The sequence below is a fragment of the Notechis scutatus genome, chromosome 3 (genome assembly GCF_049901735.1).
Source record: "Notechis scutatus isolate UNSWTSFEM ecotype Mainland chromosome 3, rNotScu1.2, whole genome shotgun sequence".
Taxonomy (NCBI): domain Eukaryota; kingdom Metazoa; phylum Chordata; class Lepidosauria; order Squamata; family Elapidae; genus Notechis; species Notechis scutatus.
The window spans coordinates 6,214,888-6,231,303 of record NC_142011.1 but is presented as its reverse complement, the minus strand read 5'-3'; the positions used below and the strand labels follow the sequence as shown (position 1 = coordinate 6,231,303).

General features: G+C 45.7%; 1 protein-coding gene and 1 long non-coding RNA gene across 11 annotated transcripts in view; one reads left to right on the top strand and one right to left on the bottom strand.

Moving 5' to 3' along the window:
• The window catches only part of TPD52L2 (TPD52 like 2), a 40,905-nt gene that overhangs the window by 6,987 nt on the left and 17,502 nt on the right, over positions 1–16,416 (bottom strand). For all 10 annotated transcript variants that reach the window (XM_087962387.1, XM_087962391.1, XM_087962390.1 and 7 more), the window contains one exon: positions 7,378–7,479. In XM_087962387.1, the coding sequence (XP_087818513.1) occupies positions 7,378–7,479 (102 nt within the window). The remainder of the gene's footprint in view (positions 1–7,377; positions 7,480–16,416) is intronic.
• LOC148131069 (uncharacterized) lies at positions 640–3,323 on the top strand. Its single transcript, XR_015749091.1, has 3 exons — positions 640–2,604; positions 2,663–2,722; positions 3,260–3,323. It is a non-coding gene; the product is annotated as an uncharacterized LOC148131069 (long non-coding RNA).

Genomic DNA, 16,416 nt, shown 5'->3' with positions numbered 1-16,416 from the left:
CTCAAGTTGCTCTTTGAAAGAAAGCTCTGGCACAACCATAACGTAAGACGATTGAGAACTTCCAAAGACTAATGGCTGTTTCTTTTCGATTCGCAGCCAATTCCACTTGTCAAGCTGTAGCTGTCTACCTTTTGTCTATAGAGATTTCCAGGCCATGGTGTTTTTTTCCCCAAAAGGCAACTGGACTTTCTTTTTGCTTGAAGACATTTCGCTTCTCATCCAAGAAGCTTCTTCAAGAAGCTCCTTGGATGAGAAGCGAAATGCTTCCCAAGTCTGGTTGTGTTTTGAACAGCACCTTTGGGCTCGTTTAATTGTGAATTATAGAAGATTCCTCCCCTCCAAGACTAAAATTATGCCTGAATGTACAATGAAGGAACGCCCTGGCCTTTTGCTCCAGGCATCACCGACACGCTGCTCAAGGTAACAATGTGAGACGGCATCTTCTGGTACGAGAAGCCTAGAGGATACGGCCATGTGGCAAGGAAGCAGCAACTGGGAAAACCAGTTTTCCAAGAGAGACATTAGCAAAGAAACCTGGGAAACTTTAACCAAGGCCACCATCATTTCAGGTAGTTTTAGTGCAAACTTAATAAAATAGTTTTGTTTTTTTTAAACTGTTCCTCTTGTTCGTCACTGGAGGAATGAGAAGAGCAATTAGCAGTGGGGTTATTTATTTTATTTATTTTATTCATTTGTTTGTTTATTTTCCACCTTTATTATTATTATTCTTTCTAGAAACATCTCAAGGCAGTGAATGTATTTAGTACTCCTTCTTCCTCCCTACGAGAACGAACGCCCTGTGAGATGAGAGTGATTGGCCCAAAGTCACCCAGCCGGCTTTCATGCCTAAGGCAGGACTAGAACTCACCGTCTCCTGGTGACTGGCCCAAAGTCACCCAGCCGGCTTTCATACCTAAGGCAGAACTAGAACTCACACTCTCCTGGTGACTGGCCCAAAGTCACCCATTTTGGCTTCCATACCGAAGCAGGACTAGAACTCACACTCTCCTGGTTTCTGGCCTGCTGCCTTAACCAAGGGACCAAACGGATTCTTGCCTGAATCCAAAGGAAGTTCATTCTACAACTAACTCCCATTGGAATCGAACCCAATCAATTTAGCTGCACTTTTGATGTTTTGGATGTAGACCAGCTGGTTTCTCCCATCATCCCCAGTCAGGAGAGCCACATTGGACAAGCTGAGAGGGGGAGACGGGAATAATCCAACACATCTAAATTGGACTGAACTGGAATAACCTGGTTTAGAAATGATATTGAGCTCTTAAAGGCCTTTTCTACCAGGTGACTTACACACCAAAGCCGTTTAGATTTGCCAGGCTTTTCCTGGTTTCCCCAATTCGGAGTGACCTCCAGAACTGTTCACCCGTTTTAAGTAGCCAAACCTCAGGATCACACCGCAGGCACGCCAGGAAAGTAAAGGAGCACACACAATTTGGTGGGGGAAAGACCACACAATAAAGGCAAGCTGAGCAGGGACGACTCCTGCCCTTCAAAGAAAAGGATCACCACAACACTTAGCCTCTGATCACATAAGATAAACTCGAAAAAACGGGACCGGTTTAATCATTTGGAGTCTTTTCTGCACCACGAAATCTGGAGGCGTTTTGGTGGGAGGATCTGGGGCTGCAAGAGAAGCCTAAATTTGCCCCCCATTGAAGAGATCCAATAGCATCATCCCATGGCTATCTTTCTCAACCATGGTAATGTAAATGAGGACTTCAGCTCCCAGAATCCCCTAGCTAGCATGTGGTATGGAGCATTCTGGGCATCAAAGACCACGCAGGCTAAGCTGGGAAAATCTGGGAATTCAACTCCGCGCATCTTAAGTTGCGAAGATTAAGAAGAAGAGAAGGTGTTTCCTTTGACAAAACAGTTGTGTTTTCTTCGTTCTCCTAGCTTTAATCTTGACCGTTACTCATGGCCGGTTAAATATTATCAATTTGGAAGACTCAACGCTGTGGGATCCTTGGTGCTCTCTGAGCTTGGTGGTTTTCTTGCAGGCGTTTTATCACCCAACTAGGAAATATTATCAGCACTAGAAGGGAGTGGGTTTTGCGGAGGGGAGGGGAGGAAGAAGAGGGCTGCGGGGTCTTCTTGATGCTCTCTGAATGTCAGCCTCCGAGTATCCTCCTTCTGCTTGTCTTTCCGGCTGCCATGGAAACTGGGGGGAGGGAAGAATTATTGGGCTTCGTGGAGGGAAGAGTGCTGGAGGCTTAAGTTGGTGAAATATAGAAGCTGGGATGTTTTCCTGACTACGCTTACTTGCTTACCCTGCAGATGTAGCCTCTTAATCTGTATAGGCCGAGGTCAACTGTCTTGGCATACCAGATGTCTGAAACACCACCCGAAAAGGCCTCAAATGACGTTATACCTACCTCAGATTGGACGGCCAGTTTGAACTATTGGGCATGAAAACATGGGATAACTTTCTATATATGTGATTTTTGTGCCTATTGCCTCAGATCTTCTATTCCTCTGATGATACCAGTTCAATTTTCAGTAAAAGTCCTTTTCTCTATAACAACGGAGTCTAAGGTTTTCTTTCTTGGATTTTGAATGGAGCCTCACCTGACACTGAGCTTGGTGGTTTTCTTGCAGACATTTTATCACCCAACTAGGAAACGTTATCCGTGCTAGGAGGGAGTGGGGTTTGCGGAGAGGAGGGGAGGAGGAAGAGGACTTGGTGCTGAGTTGGTGGGTTGTTGTTGTTAGGGATAACATTGTTTACCCTAACTGGTTTGGGTAAAAATAATAAATATGGTATCATGTTTTGTTAGTTAAAGTGTGTGTAACTTTAACTACAAGAATGTAATTAAGGGTGTGGTTGTAAAAGCACTATATAAGAAGCGAGGCAAATGCAGCTAGCTCTCTCTGGCTTACTGATCCCTAATTACTGGATGGATTGATGACTGCGTTCTTGCTGGAACGGGGAGAAGATAAAGATTGGACTGATTTATTGTAAGTGAACTGACATTGGCTATTCAACACGGACTTTGCAAATAGAGTATCCCCGACAAGACTTGACTGAAATTGATATATGACTAATGGACCGTTTATTTTGACTATGCTATAATTCTTAAATGGAATAAACTATATTTTTGATAGCACAAGCGTATCTGTATTTTTACTGCGTGTTAACTAGAAAACTTATCTCACACATTTACCTGTCTTCCTATCTGACTTCGCACGTTCTGTTTAGTTTGTTTTCCTTAACACCCGTTGGGGAATCCAGGCTTAACAGTTGTTGTTTTTTACAGACATTTCGTGACCCAATGATGTAACATCATCAATGCTAGCGAGCGTGGGGTTTGCTATTAGTTTTACACATCCTCTCTACCAACCAATGCTCAGATAAGCAGGGATTCACCCCAGACAAACAATCAAACAGAAAACAGTACCATAATCGAGAAGCACTAAGGAGAAAACGCCACCCCGCCAACAGTGCCAGAGCAAGCTGCTGTATATAAAACAGGGAACAAACCTCACTAGTTTTTAGCACTGATGATGTTACCTAGTTGGGTTGTGAAATGTCTGCAAGAAAACAACCAAGCTCAGAGAGCACCAAGGCCCTCAACAGTTCTATTCTGAGCTACAGATATTCTTTTCTGTTGAGGCTCAACATGAGCTCCTGGGGAGCCTAACAGGTCTTCAAAAACCATTTACAGGGGAGGAATGGCAGGAGAGGGGACGGTCTCCATCTGCTGCTTGTCAACACCCTACTGAGATCTGGTTGGCCATAAGGAGAAACCAATACAGTAAATAAGGAGGGACTGTGGTCAAATCAAGGTCTGTTCTTACGTTTTAAAGCAGTGTTTCTCAACCATGACAACTTTAAGAGGTGTGGACTTCCAACTCCCAGAATTCTTGCAAGGATGAAAGACCCAGTTCTAAGGCCTTCCTCTGCTAAGATTAAGGGTGGACAGAGTCCACTCAAAAGTCAGCCAAGACCACCAACTCGTGGACACTGTATAAAGTGGCACAGAGTATTTTAATTGCTCCTCATCTCCCCAACAGCTTAATTATTATCAGGGTTTTAATTCTGTTCTGTTTCACAATTCATAATAATTGTGTGATGCACAGAATCCAGTTTGGCCTTTGTGGGTTTAGTAATGTAATCAAACCAATGTGTGTGTGTGTGTGTGTGTGTGTGTGTGTGTGTGTGTGTGTATATATATATATATATATATATATATATATATATATATATATATATATATATAAATAAAATTAATTTAAGTGTTCCACCCTTTGCATGAATGACACACTGCTATTAGCACTGTGGATGTCAACACTTACAGTCCTCACGCTTCCCAAACCACTTTCCGAGAACAAACAATATCGGTTTGCAGAAGAAATGTGGAGAGGTTAAAGGCCAGCGCCTAATTCTTTAACCGTGTTTGAGCAAAAGTGTGCATTTGGGAAAAGTGCCCTATCGACACACGGAATTGTAGAAGTGCACGCAGACCTCAAAATGGCATTTAAGTTTTATATTTATGTGATCAGAGTATATCGCATGCGCTTACCACCCAGATAATCCCAGCCAGATGGGGAAAGGAGAGTTCCTGAAAAACCAGGGTTGTCGTGGTGAGTGAAACGTTCTTCTTCGGTGGATCACAATACCGTCACAACACATAAGACAGCTGCTCTACCTATGCGTTAATTTTATTTTATCTGGTTATAGCCCGCCATTATTATTTTTTTATAAACCACTCAAAGTGGTAAACAGACACAATGCTCCTTCCTCCCCCTATTTTCCCCATAGCAAGAAAGCCTGCGAGATGGGCTGGGCTGAGAGAGAGGGACTGGCCCAAGGTCACTCAGCCAACCGTCGTGCCCAAGGCGGGACTAGAACTCACTGTCTCCTAGTGATTGGCCCAAAGTCACCCAGGCGACTTTTATGCCTAAAGGCAGGACTGATTGGAACTCACAAGTGTTTTCATATCTAAAGTAGAACTAGAACTTGGCCCTGTGATTAAAGTCACCCAGCCACATGCCTAAAGTGGAATTAGAACTCACTGTCTCAGTGCTTTCACACATGTTTCATATCTAAAGTAGGACTAGAACTCACAGTCTCCTAGTGATTGGCCCAAAGTCACCCAGACGACTTTTATGCCTAAAGTGGAATTAGAACTCACTGTCTCCTAGTGATTGGCCCAAAGTCACACAGTCAGTTTTCATATCTAAAGTAGAACTAGAACTCACAGTCTCCTGGTGATTGGCCCAAAGTCACCCAGCCGACTTTTATGACTAAGGCAGGACTAGAACTCACTGTCTCCCGGTGCTTGGCCCAAAGTCACACAGTCAGCTTTCATGTCTAAAGTGGGACTAGAACTCACAGTCTCCTAGTGATTGGCCCAAAGTCACCCAGTCAGCTTTCATGCCTAAGGCAGGACTAGAATTCACCATGTCCTAGTTTATCTCCTGGTGCCTTAACCACTAAATCAAACGGGCGAATCTCATTAATAAGAAAACCCCCAAGGTGGGAAAGAAGGGAAACGCACCTAAATTTCATATATATATGTGGGAAATCCCAATGCTAGAATTTGGCTACCTTCCTTCTCTCCACTCAAAGGAAACCTCAACTCTGCAGGTTTTTTCAAGCCCAAAGCATATAAAAGAGATGCATTTCTGCATCCTAACTGTCCAATATCTTTCCAGAAGTGATTTCCCCGGAACTTCTGGATCGCTTGCAGCGTTTAAGGACAGTAATTCCGACGTGGGAGTTGAATCCCTTCCCAAGCTAGCAGCTCCATCCAAGTAGAACATCCTACATCGGGGCTCCCCAAACTTGGCAACTTTAAGACTTGTGGATAACATAGCCGGCTGGAGAATTTTGGGAGTTGAAGTCCACAAGTCTTAAAGTTGCCAAGTTTGGAGACCTCTGTTCTACATCATCAGAATCATGTTAGAAAACTCCAAAGTCTGAAGTGCTCGCAACGGGGAAGGTGTAACTAGACAAGGAAGGGAAGTTCTGAACACATTAACAATCATAAAATGTCCAACCCCACCCCAGGGACCCTTATCTAACCCCCCAGCAGGGGCTAACCATGAGTTGAAAAGATTCTTTGTGCGCTGGCTGATTAGCAGTAAACCAGCTCAATTGGACCTTCACATTTGGACCTGGTCTTCCCCCCCCTGACCAGTGGTTGGGTTGCAAAGTAGGTTACCACCGGGTTCAGTGGGCGTGGCTTGGTGGGCAGGGACAGAGGCTTTCCTGGTGCACCTCCTGCAATCCTGCACTCTCCCTGTTGCTTCAGCAGCTGCCGCGCAGCAAAAGCAGTGAATAAAGGTGAGTATGGCAGGCAGGCAGGCCCAACAGCAGCTCCTTCAGAGAGGGAATTGGTTTGGTCTCCGCTGATCTTTGGCGCCAGAACCGGGCCGAAGCAGTGGAATAGCACCACTGCACCGGACTCTTATCTGTGACGACCCAAAGGGGCGTGGCACAAAGGCAACACAGTCACATAAGTAAGGAAAGTCCCTTTAATACCTCCAACTTTGGCCCCAATGTCCAGGTTACCTTCGGCTGGAGAAAAAAACTCTCCCAAGAACAGCCTTTAAGTGGAGGAAATTCAGTCCGAAAACAAAGTACGTACAAACTGTAAATAAAAATCCACACAAACCACGCTGCGGCAATTAACTGGACAGGGCAGGAGAAGGAATTGCAGACTTCAAAGACCAACAAAGCACACACAGTTGGGAAGCCTTGACAAACAAAGATAACTCGCAGTCTGCTTCCAGCAACTTTGCTGTGTGCAACTTCCCTTTTTAAACACTGTTTTACCAGCTGCAGCTAATGAAGGGAATCAGGGCCCTTTTCTCCCCCGTAAGCCACGCAACTCACATTGCTCCCTTCTCCATTCCTCCCTGTGTGCCCTAGGATGAAGAAGGGGTGGGCCTGGGTCTTCCTTTGAACTCCCTCTCCCTTGTTCTACCTCTTTCCTGCTCTGCCCAGCCGGACTGTGCCTTTCCCCAGTTTCCTCCACAGCCACTAGAGCCACACTCCCACTCCCTGCCAGCTGCTCGGCCTCCCCCTCGGAATCAGATTCCAACAGGAGCATGACACTATCATCGCGATCTGTCTGGGAAGGAGTGGCAGTGTCAGAACAGACATGAGCCTAGAATCTCTACGTAGCCACAAGTGACCACAAGTGACTCCCTTGAATGCCATTGGCCCTTATTGAACTCCAAGTAGGTGCTGGTCATGAGTAAAAAAGATTCTTGCGCATGGGCATTTTAGCAATAAGTCAGTTTAGTTGGACCTTTTCATTCGTGGGCCAGGTCTTTTGTGCCGGACAATAATTCCTTGGAAGAATTCGGTCAAAAAGAAAGAAGAAGAAAAAAAAAGACTCAAGCCCTTACCTCATATCTCCAAGCTTCCGGCTGATTGCAGAACCCACATTGGACAGAGCAGCTGAGGTCTTCTGGCTGGCTTGATACAGCGTTTCCTGGGTCTTCTTATAGCTAGAGAAAAACAAGGACAGGGAAGGGAGGCCGTCGTTAATTGAGAATGGTCTCTAAGGAGCAAAGGAAGACACAGCTGGAGCTTAAAACAACAGGAGGTGGGAAAGGCAGGTGTGTGTGTACGTATTCCGTGTGCACACTGGAGGGTTTGCAAAGCTTTACAACTGCGGCAGAGGGTGGAAACAGGCTAGCAAACGGGTTTAAGCAAGGATGCGTCACTTCTGAAGACGCGCCTGGTTGGGGCAGGATTTTTGAGAGAGGCTCAAGATACAGGCAGTCCCCACCTTACGACCAAGAGATCAGAATTTCCCTTGTGAAGCAAGGAGGCTTGTTAAAAGTTGAGTCACAGCCAATTTTATGACTTTTATTAAAAAAAACACACCACGGTTAAGCAAATCACTGCGGTTGTTAAGCGAACCATATATCATTAAGCAAATCAGCCCCCCAACCTGTTAGAAGCAGCTGGGGGTCGCTAACAGCGATCACACAACACTGGAAGGCTGCAACTGTTGAAAATATAGGCCTGTTACTAAGCGCCTGAATTTTGATAACGTGACTGTGGGGAATGCTGTGATGGTCATAAGTGCGAAGAACGGCTGCAAGTCACTTTTTTCAGCGCCGCTGTTAACATCAAACAGTCCCTAAACGAATGCTCGTAAGTCAAGTACTACCTGGACTTCAGCACTGTTGTATGTTCTCTGTCTGGTTCCTCATAATTAAGGAGGATTAACACTTTTTATTCTACTTTATCTGCTGTTATTTCAAATATTTCTTCTTTTTTTTTTTGCATTGTCCAAGGACATCAGAACGAAGGGGGCAAAAAGCACATATTAACAGGATTGGTATCTGCCTATCTGCTCAGGAAAGGAATAGCTTATCGTCCACACGCCTTTCAAATTAACTACCAAAAATCCAAACCACTTCTAGGTGGTCTCTCTTTGACTCCCCGTGGAGGAGATCTTGTGGCCTTTGTCCCTTCTATCGCTCAGAATAAAAGAATAACAAGAGTTGGAAGGGACCTTAGAGGTCTTCTAGTCGAACCCCCTGCTCAAGCAGGAGACCCTAATACGATAAATAATAAATTTCAGACAAAATGGTTGTCCAATTGCTTCTTTAAAACCTCCAGTGATGGAACACCCACAACTCCTCTAGGCAAGCTGTTCTATTGATTAATTGTTCTCAGGAAATGTATTGAACAGATTTAACAGATTAACAGAGTTGGAAGGGACCTTGGAGGTCATCTAGTCCAACCCCCCGCCCAAGCAGGAGACCCTACAGCGTTTCTGACAGGTGGCAGTCCAATCTCTTCTTGAAAGCCTCCAGGGATGAAGCTCCCACAACTTCTGAAGGCAAATTTCTGTTCCACTGGTGGATTGCTCTCAACTGTCAAGAAAATTTCCTTAGTTCTAGGTTGCTTCCCTCCTGGATTAGTTTCCATCCATCTGTTGCTTCTTGTCCTGCCTTCAGGTGCTTTGGAGAATAGCTTGACCCGCTCTTCTCTGTCACAGCTCCCCCCCCCAAAAAAAAATATTGGAACACTGCTATTGTGACTTGATCATTTTCCTTTGCAGCATCAACAATAAACCAAAGCAGATGTTCAAGAAATTCCAAAACTCTTTTGAGTATTGAGCGTTTAATGCAAGGGTGTCCAACCTTGGCAACTTTAAGACTTGTGGACTTCAACTCCCAGAATTCCTCAGCCAGCTTTGCTGGCTGAGGAATTCTGGGAGTTGAAGTCCACAAGTCTTAAAGTTGCCAAGGTTGGACACCCCTGGTTTAATGCATGAACAGCATTAAATGTTTAACTTAAAAAAAAAGTCTATATCAGGCATTAATCCAAAAGAGAAACGAGCAGAATCATGGTCAGGAAGGGAAAGGCCATCAAAAATTGCCATTTTAAACAGGGCAAGTAGCCTGTTTTCTTTTTAAGGCCTGAACTGCCCATTTTTGAGATTTCTCCAACAATTGGGAGCTAACCAAGGTTGTAATCTTCTTGGCTCTACTCTTTTCCCCTCTGGATCACAAGATTTCAAAAATAAACGGAGGAAGTCGCTCACATCCACAGTCCTTTGTCAGCACAAAACTCAGCTGCCCCGAAAGCCGGATACCGTGAAATCTCCATAGACCGCTTGGTATTTTGCAGAGAAAGACTGAAACGGCGACTTGGGGTTCTCCAAAATAACCATGAATTGCAACTGCAGTGCAGTTGATCAATCTGAAAAGGCTACTGCGAGTAGTCCTCAACTTACAGCCATAATGGAGCCCATAATTATGAGTTATGCAGGAAATCCAGCTGAGGAAGCAAAAATGAAAATGCCCGGATGAAGAAACGGGGTTGTAGAAATAGACAGGCCTGGGTTCCAATCTCAATCAGAACAGAATAGAGCTGGAAGAGACTTGGGAGGTCATCTAGTCCAACCCCTGGCTCAAGGTTATCCTACATCAGTGATGGCTAACCTATGACACGCCGAGGCACTTTGACTGACACGCCTGTTGGTGTGGGGAAAACCTGCACATTTAGAGGCTGCCTGTGCTCTGCTCCAATCCGTGCTCCTTGCTTGTTGCGTGGGCGTGGTGTCACCGCTCCGCGAGATCTTTGCAGCAGAGAACCAGTTTTAACCGCCATAAACTGAGGTTTGTCAGTTTCATTACCTCAGGAAGCTACAGGAGGAAAGGAGATCCATGAGGTTCACAGCCCTGTAAGGTGGCCTTCCGATCCCCACATCCTGCACCTGCAGCCCTGAGACCAGGGAGACGAGTTTCACAGCCCTGTGTGATCACCCCAGCCCAGTCCGTCATAAACCAAATTATTGATATTTTTTGAAGTGACACACGACCCGAGGAAGGCTACACTTTTTCCCGATTTTCGACACACCAAGCTGAAAAGGTTAGCCATCACTGTCCTACATCATTTCGGATAGGTGGTTGTTCCATCTTTTCTTTTTTAAAAAAACTCCAGAGTTGGAGCGCCCACAACTTCTGGAGGCAAGCAGTTCCACTGGTCCTCCCTGTTAGGTAGTTTCCTCTCGATTCCAGATTGCTTCTATCCTTGAATAGTTTCCATCTGTTGCTTCTTGTCCTGCCTTTGGATGCTTTGGAGCATAGGTTGAAACCCACCCACCCCCCGCCCCTCTTTGTGACAGACCCTCAAATATTGGAAGATGCTATCATGTCCTCCCTGGTCTTTCTTTTCATTAGACTAGACCTATCCAATTCCTACAACTATTCTCCCTATGTTTTAGTCTCCAGGCCTTTAATCACCCTAGTTGCTCTTCTCTGCACTTATTCCAAAGTCACAACATCTTTTTTGTAGTTTCAACATGTTTTTTGTTCCCTTATGAAAACTAATGGTGAGGGGTTTTGCCTTTTGGCCAATCCTATTCTCTCAGCCCAACTACCATCTTGTTATGGAGACAAAAAAATACAAGGAATTATATACTGTATATGCCTTCCTAATACAGATGACATAGATAGATAGATAGATAGATAGATAGATAGATAGATAGATAGATAGATAGATAGATGATAGATAGATAGATAGATAGATAGATAGACAGACAGACAGACGATGATAGATGATATAGATAGATAGATAGATAGATAGATAGATAGATAGATAAATGTTTACTCATTAAAACTAATATATATGTATATGTATGTGTATGTATATACACACATATACACATATACACACACATATATATGTATTAGTTTTCATGAGTAAACAAAAAAATGTTGAAACTACAAAAAAGATGTTGAGACTTTAAAAAAAGTGCAGAGAAGAGCAACTAGGATGATTAAAGGCCTGGAGACTAAAACATATGGAGAACGGTTGCAGGAACTGGGTTTGTGTGTGTGCACACACACACACACACACACACACAAATAAATAAATCATTGGGAGCATCTGGAAAAAAGGCAAGCTGTAATTCTGACAATTAAATGATTATAAATAAATCACCAAGGGACCCTTGGGAAAGCAGTCTGCAAACAGAAATCACACCGTCCCTTTCCTGCAGGGAATCATGAAGAAGCGAAGTTATTATATTAGTTCTTTTCTCCTGTCTGAAAGCAGCAATCCAGCTCTGGTCCACCATTTATTTGTAGCAGGGTTCCTCAACTTTGGCCACTTGAGGATGGGTGGACTTCAACTCCCAGAATCCCCCAGGCAGCTGGCTAGGGAATTCTGGGACTTGAAGTCCACCCACCTTGGAGAGGCCAAGATTGAGGAACACAGATTTACAGAAATGACTTCAGCAACCCGAAGACAGAATGTATTTCCGATTCGCAGAATATAAATTGTCCTCCACCGTGACAGTTTAGCATCAGCAGCCCCGTCCAGCAGGGTCTTGCATGGCCGCTGGCCCACTTCTGCTTGCTTGCAGCCGCAATGGAGCAGGAGGCGGACTGATGCGCTGGTGCTGCTGCCATGAGGCGAAGGTGGGGGGGGAATGGAGCTGCCCCACACTTCCCGCTCTGCTTACCTCAGGGCCCCTGCAACCAGGCCATCCACGCCCTGACACCTGCCTCCCCTCGCAGCTGCGGCACCAACACACCGCTCAGCCTCCTGCTGTCAACTCTGGAGCTGGCCTGACGGAGGCCATTTTGAGGGTCCAGGGTTGCCACCAGGGGTGGGATTCAAATTTCTTAACAACTGGTTCTGTGGGTATGGCCTAATTTGTGGGTGTAGCTTGGAGGTCATGTGACTGGCTGGGCATGGCTTGTATGTAAATATTATAAATATTTATGTAAATATTTAATTTTTTATAAAAAAAAGAGCAACTTTTACCCCAAATCAGGCAAATTAGGCAGGCAGATTGAGTTGCTCACAGAATCACAGATTCAGAGATCCATCTTTCTGCCATCAGCTACCTGAGTCTATCACATAAAATTTGCTTGTAAGCAAACTCACAAAATTAACTCACAACACATCATGCATGTAAATATTGAATTTTCTATTAAAAAAAGAGCAACTTTTACCTCAAATCAGGCAAAGCAGGCAGGCAGATTGAGTTGCTCACAGAATCACAGATTCACTTAGAGTTAGAGATCTATCTATCTGTCATCGGCTCCCTGAGTCTGCATTGAAAAATAGAAGCTTCGGTCCTAAGGAAGGTTCAGCTCTGCTTTTAGATTAGCTAGAAAGCAAGAAATGCATCGATTTCCTACTTTCTAGCTAATCTAAATCTCCTGCACAGCGGAACAGCTGAGGGTCGAGGGGAAACAAAGGGAAAATAGCAACTTAGAAGGCAAGTTTGATGGCAGGCAAGCCAGGTGAGTGAGTGGGTGGGTGGGGCGGGGTGGGGCCAGCCAGTGGCGCGATTTGCCAGTTCTCTGGCAGGTAGAATCCCACCCCTGGTGAGAGTGCATTTTGCGCGCGCGTGTGTAGACCATTTCCAAAAAAACCTCAGCTGTGCTGCCCGGACAGCTGATAAGCACTGCGCGCGGGTGGCATAGCGTTTCAAACTCTTCTTCTTTCCTGCTTTTCAACCTCAGCTCAGCCGCGCAAAGCAACTGAGGTTGAAAAATCAGGAAATAAAGGACAGGTATGAACCCAGGCAAATGGGTGGGCTAAACAGAGCAGACGACACCAAACCAGTTTCGTGTCCGCTGCTCTTCAGAGATACCAGTTCTATAGAACCGGGCCGAACCCATGGTTGCCAAAATGGAGAGGAGGGTTGGGAAGTTGGGAGTAGAGGTAGCTGGGGTTGTGTAGCCAAAACAAAATACTTTCTCCTGGGAACCAAGGACATTCTCACACCAGGTCCGAGAGAGGAGGAGCGACGTTACCAGGCAACCAGTTGGCACTGTGATTGGACCATATGATTGTTTAGGGCAGGGGTGTCCAACCTTGGCAACTTTAAGACTTGTGGACTTCAACTCCCAGAATTCCTCAGCCAGCTTTGCTGGCTGAGGAATTCTGGGAGTTGAAGTCCACAAGTCTTAAAGTTGCCAAGGTTGGACACCCCTGGTTTAGGGAAGGAGAAAAACGTTTTACTTCTAATTAGGTGAAAAGGGCAGAGTCAGTTTCCACCAGAACGGTGCCAATATGATAGGTCCAATAAAACCATCCTTTGAGGAATCTACCTGCCTCGGACTTCTTGTTTGCTATGGGTTCATTACTTGGCACCCTGACATCTGCTCCGTTGTGGCTGCGAGAAAGCAGAAGGAGTGGGACCAGCATGGTGCTGCCACTGCGAGACAGGTGTCGGGGCGTGGATGGCCTGTCTGAGGGGGCCCTGAGGTAAGCCGGTGTGGGGCGCATTGGGCAGCTCCACCACCACCCCGCTGGCACCGCGAGGAACCTGAGAGAATGGGTAGCTGTCCAGCCGTGCAGGCTCTTAAGTAGAGCTTATTTGGGGGGTAGGGCTTATATTAGGCACATATGTAAAAAAAAACATGCTAGGGCTTATTTTTGTGATAGGTCTTATTTTCAGAAAAACAGGCTACATATGAGTAATTCAAAAAGATTTAAGATAAAAACCCAGAAAACAAGGCACCCTGCAAAGCCCCCTTTAGCAGATAACAGGTAATCAGAGTTGGAAGGGACCCTGTAGGTCATCTAGTCCAACCCCCTACACCATTTCTGACAAATGGCAGTCCAGTCTCTTCTTGAAAGTCTCAAGCGGTAGCGCTCCCACAACTTCCGAGGGCAAGCCATTTTTTTTTTTTGGTTAGGCCAAAATTTTTGTTAGTAGGCAAGACACTTTTAAGTGAGTTTTTGCCCCATTTTACGACCTTTCTGGCCATGGTTGTTAAGTGGATCGCTGCAGTCGTTAAGTTTGTCACACGGCTGTGAAGTGAATGTGGCATCCCCCATGGACTTTGCTTGTCGGAAGGTCGCAAAAGGGGTTCGTGGGAATCCCCAGGGACATGGCAACCGCCACAAATATGAGTCAGTTGCCAAGCGCCTGAATTTTGATCACGTGACCACAGGGACGCTGCGACGGTCGTAAGTGTGAAAAGCAGCTGCCAGTTGCTTTTTTTCAGTGCCGCTGTAATGGTTGAACGGCCACAAAACGAATGGCTGTAAGTCAAGGCCTAGCTGTAGAAGTTTACCATATTTCTAAAACCCAAGAGAGAGAAATGCATAGCAAATCCCCCACAAGGAAGGAATTCCAGACTAAGGGAATAGTGATTTTTAATGGCGGCTTCCCCCGCATTACAGGTAGGCCTCGACTTACGACAGTTCGTTTCGTGACCACTCAAAGTTACAACAGCACTGAAAAAAAGGGACCGATGAACATTTTATGACACGATCATCACAGTCCAGTGATCTAAATTCAGGCCCTTGGCAACTGGCTCCTATTTATGACGGTCGCAGGGTCTCATGTGATCCCCTTTAGTGACCAGCAAAGTCAATGGGAAGGCCAGATTCACTTAACGACCGTGCTACTAACGTAACAACTGCAGTGATTCACTTAACAACGGTGGCAAGAAAGGTCATAAAATGGGGCAAAATTTGCTGAATTTCTCACTTAGCAACAGAAATTTTGGGCTTGATTGTGGTCGTAAGCCGAACTCTACCTGTATTCAGACTAGACCTGGAGGGACAGGACCTATTCAAGCTGACTGGACAGGCAGAGGTGACGGGGGGGTGGATCTTACCTTGATGAATTAATGAGAGAAAACAAGTTATTCATCTGGAGTTATATAGAACCTTAAAAGTCTAAAAGGTAAAGGTTCCCCTCGCACCTATGTGCTAGTCGTTTCCAGCTCTAGGGGGCGCCAGTGCTCATCTCCGTTACAACGCCAAAGAGCCAGCGCTGTCCGAAGACGTCTCCGTGGTCATGTGGTCAGCATGACTAAACGCCTTTGAAGACGCATGGAACGCTGTTCCCTTCCCACCAAAGGGGTCCCTATTTTCCTACTTGCATTTTTTTACGTGCTTTTGAACTGCTAGATTGGCAGAAGCTGGGACAAGTAACAGGAGCTCACTCCGTTACGCAGTGCTGGGGATTCGAACCGCCAAACTGCCGACCTTTCTGATCGACAAGCTCAGCGTCTCAGCCACTGAGCCACCGCATCCCTTTTTATTAAAAAAATTTTTTTTATATTATATTAAAAGTCTAAATGGGACCATAAATCAGCCCCAAATCTCTCCTTTCCCGCCACCACCATCACCAAGCGGCCACCCACTCAGGAAGGAGACCCACAATCCTCCCAATCCTGTGGAGGCACTCCAGAAAGAGACCACGGTTAGTGGGGTTAAAAGTCAGTGAGAAATCAAGGAAGACCAAGATGGTTGAACTTCTTCCCTAAACCTGATGCTCCCACTGTTCACGCACAACCAAGGCAGATTCTGGCCTGACATTCAACGGTGGCCTGACACTCAATGGCTCCACTCATTGGTTTACTCTAGGACAGGGGTGTCCAACTTTGGCAATTTTAAGACGTATGGACTTCAACTCCCAGAATTCCTCAGCCGACATGGCTGGCTGAAGAAATCTGGGAGTTGAAGTCCACAAATCTTAAAAGTTGCCAAGGTTGGAGACCTCTGCTCTAGGACTCCTTCAGTGGAAGGGGTTGCCGTCAGAAGTGGTGAGTGCTTTTATCACTACAGATCTTTAAGATGATGCTGGACAACCATTTGTCTGAAATGGTATAGGATAGGGCCGTGATGATGAAACCTATGGCACGCAGAGCAATTTGTGCCGGCACGTGAGCTGCAGGCAAACTTACCTCACAGCTCATGCGCGTGCCTCACAGCTGATTTTCGGCCGGTTTGAGGCCTTTTTCGGCCTCCCAAAGGCTTAAGGCTTCTGCAGGCTTTTCAGGCCAAAAACTAGCCCCATTTCATCACTTCCTGTTTTCCCGAAAGTACCGGAAGTGACGAAACGGGCCTCGTTTTCGGCCTGCAAAGCCTGCAGAAGCCTTCTTCAAGGTTTTGGGAAGCCAAGAAAGGCCTCAAACTGGCCCAAAATCAGCTGTGAGATG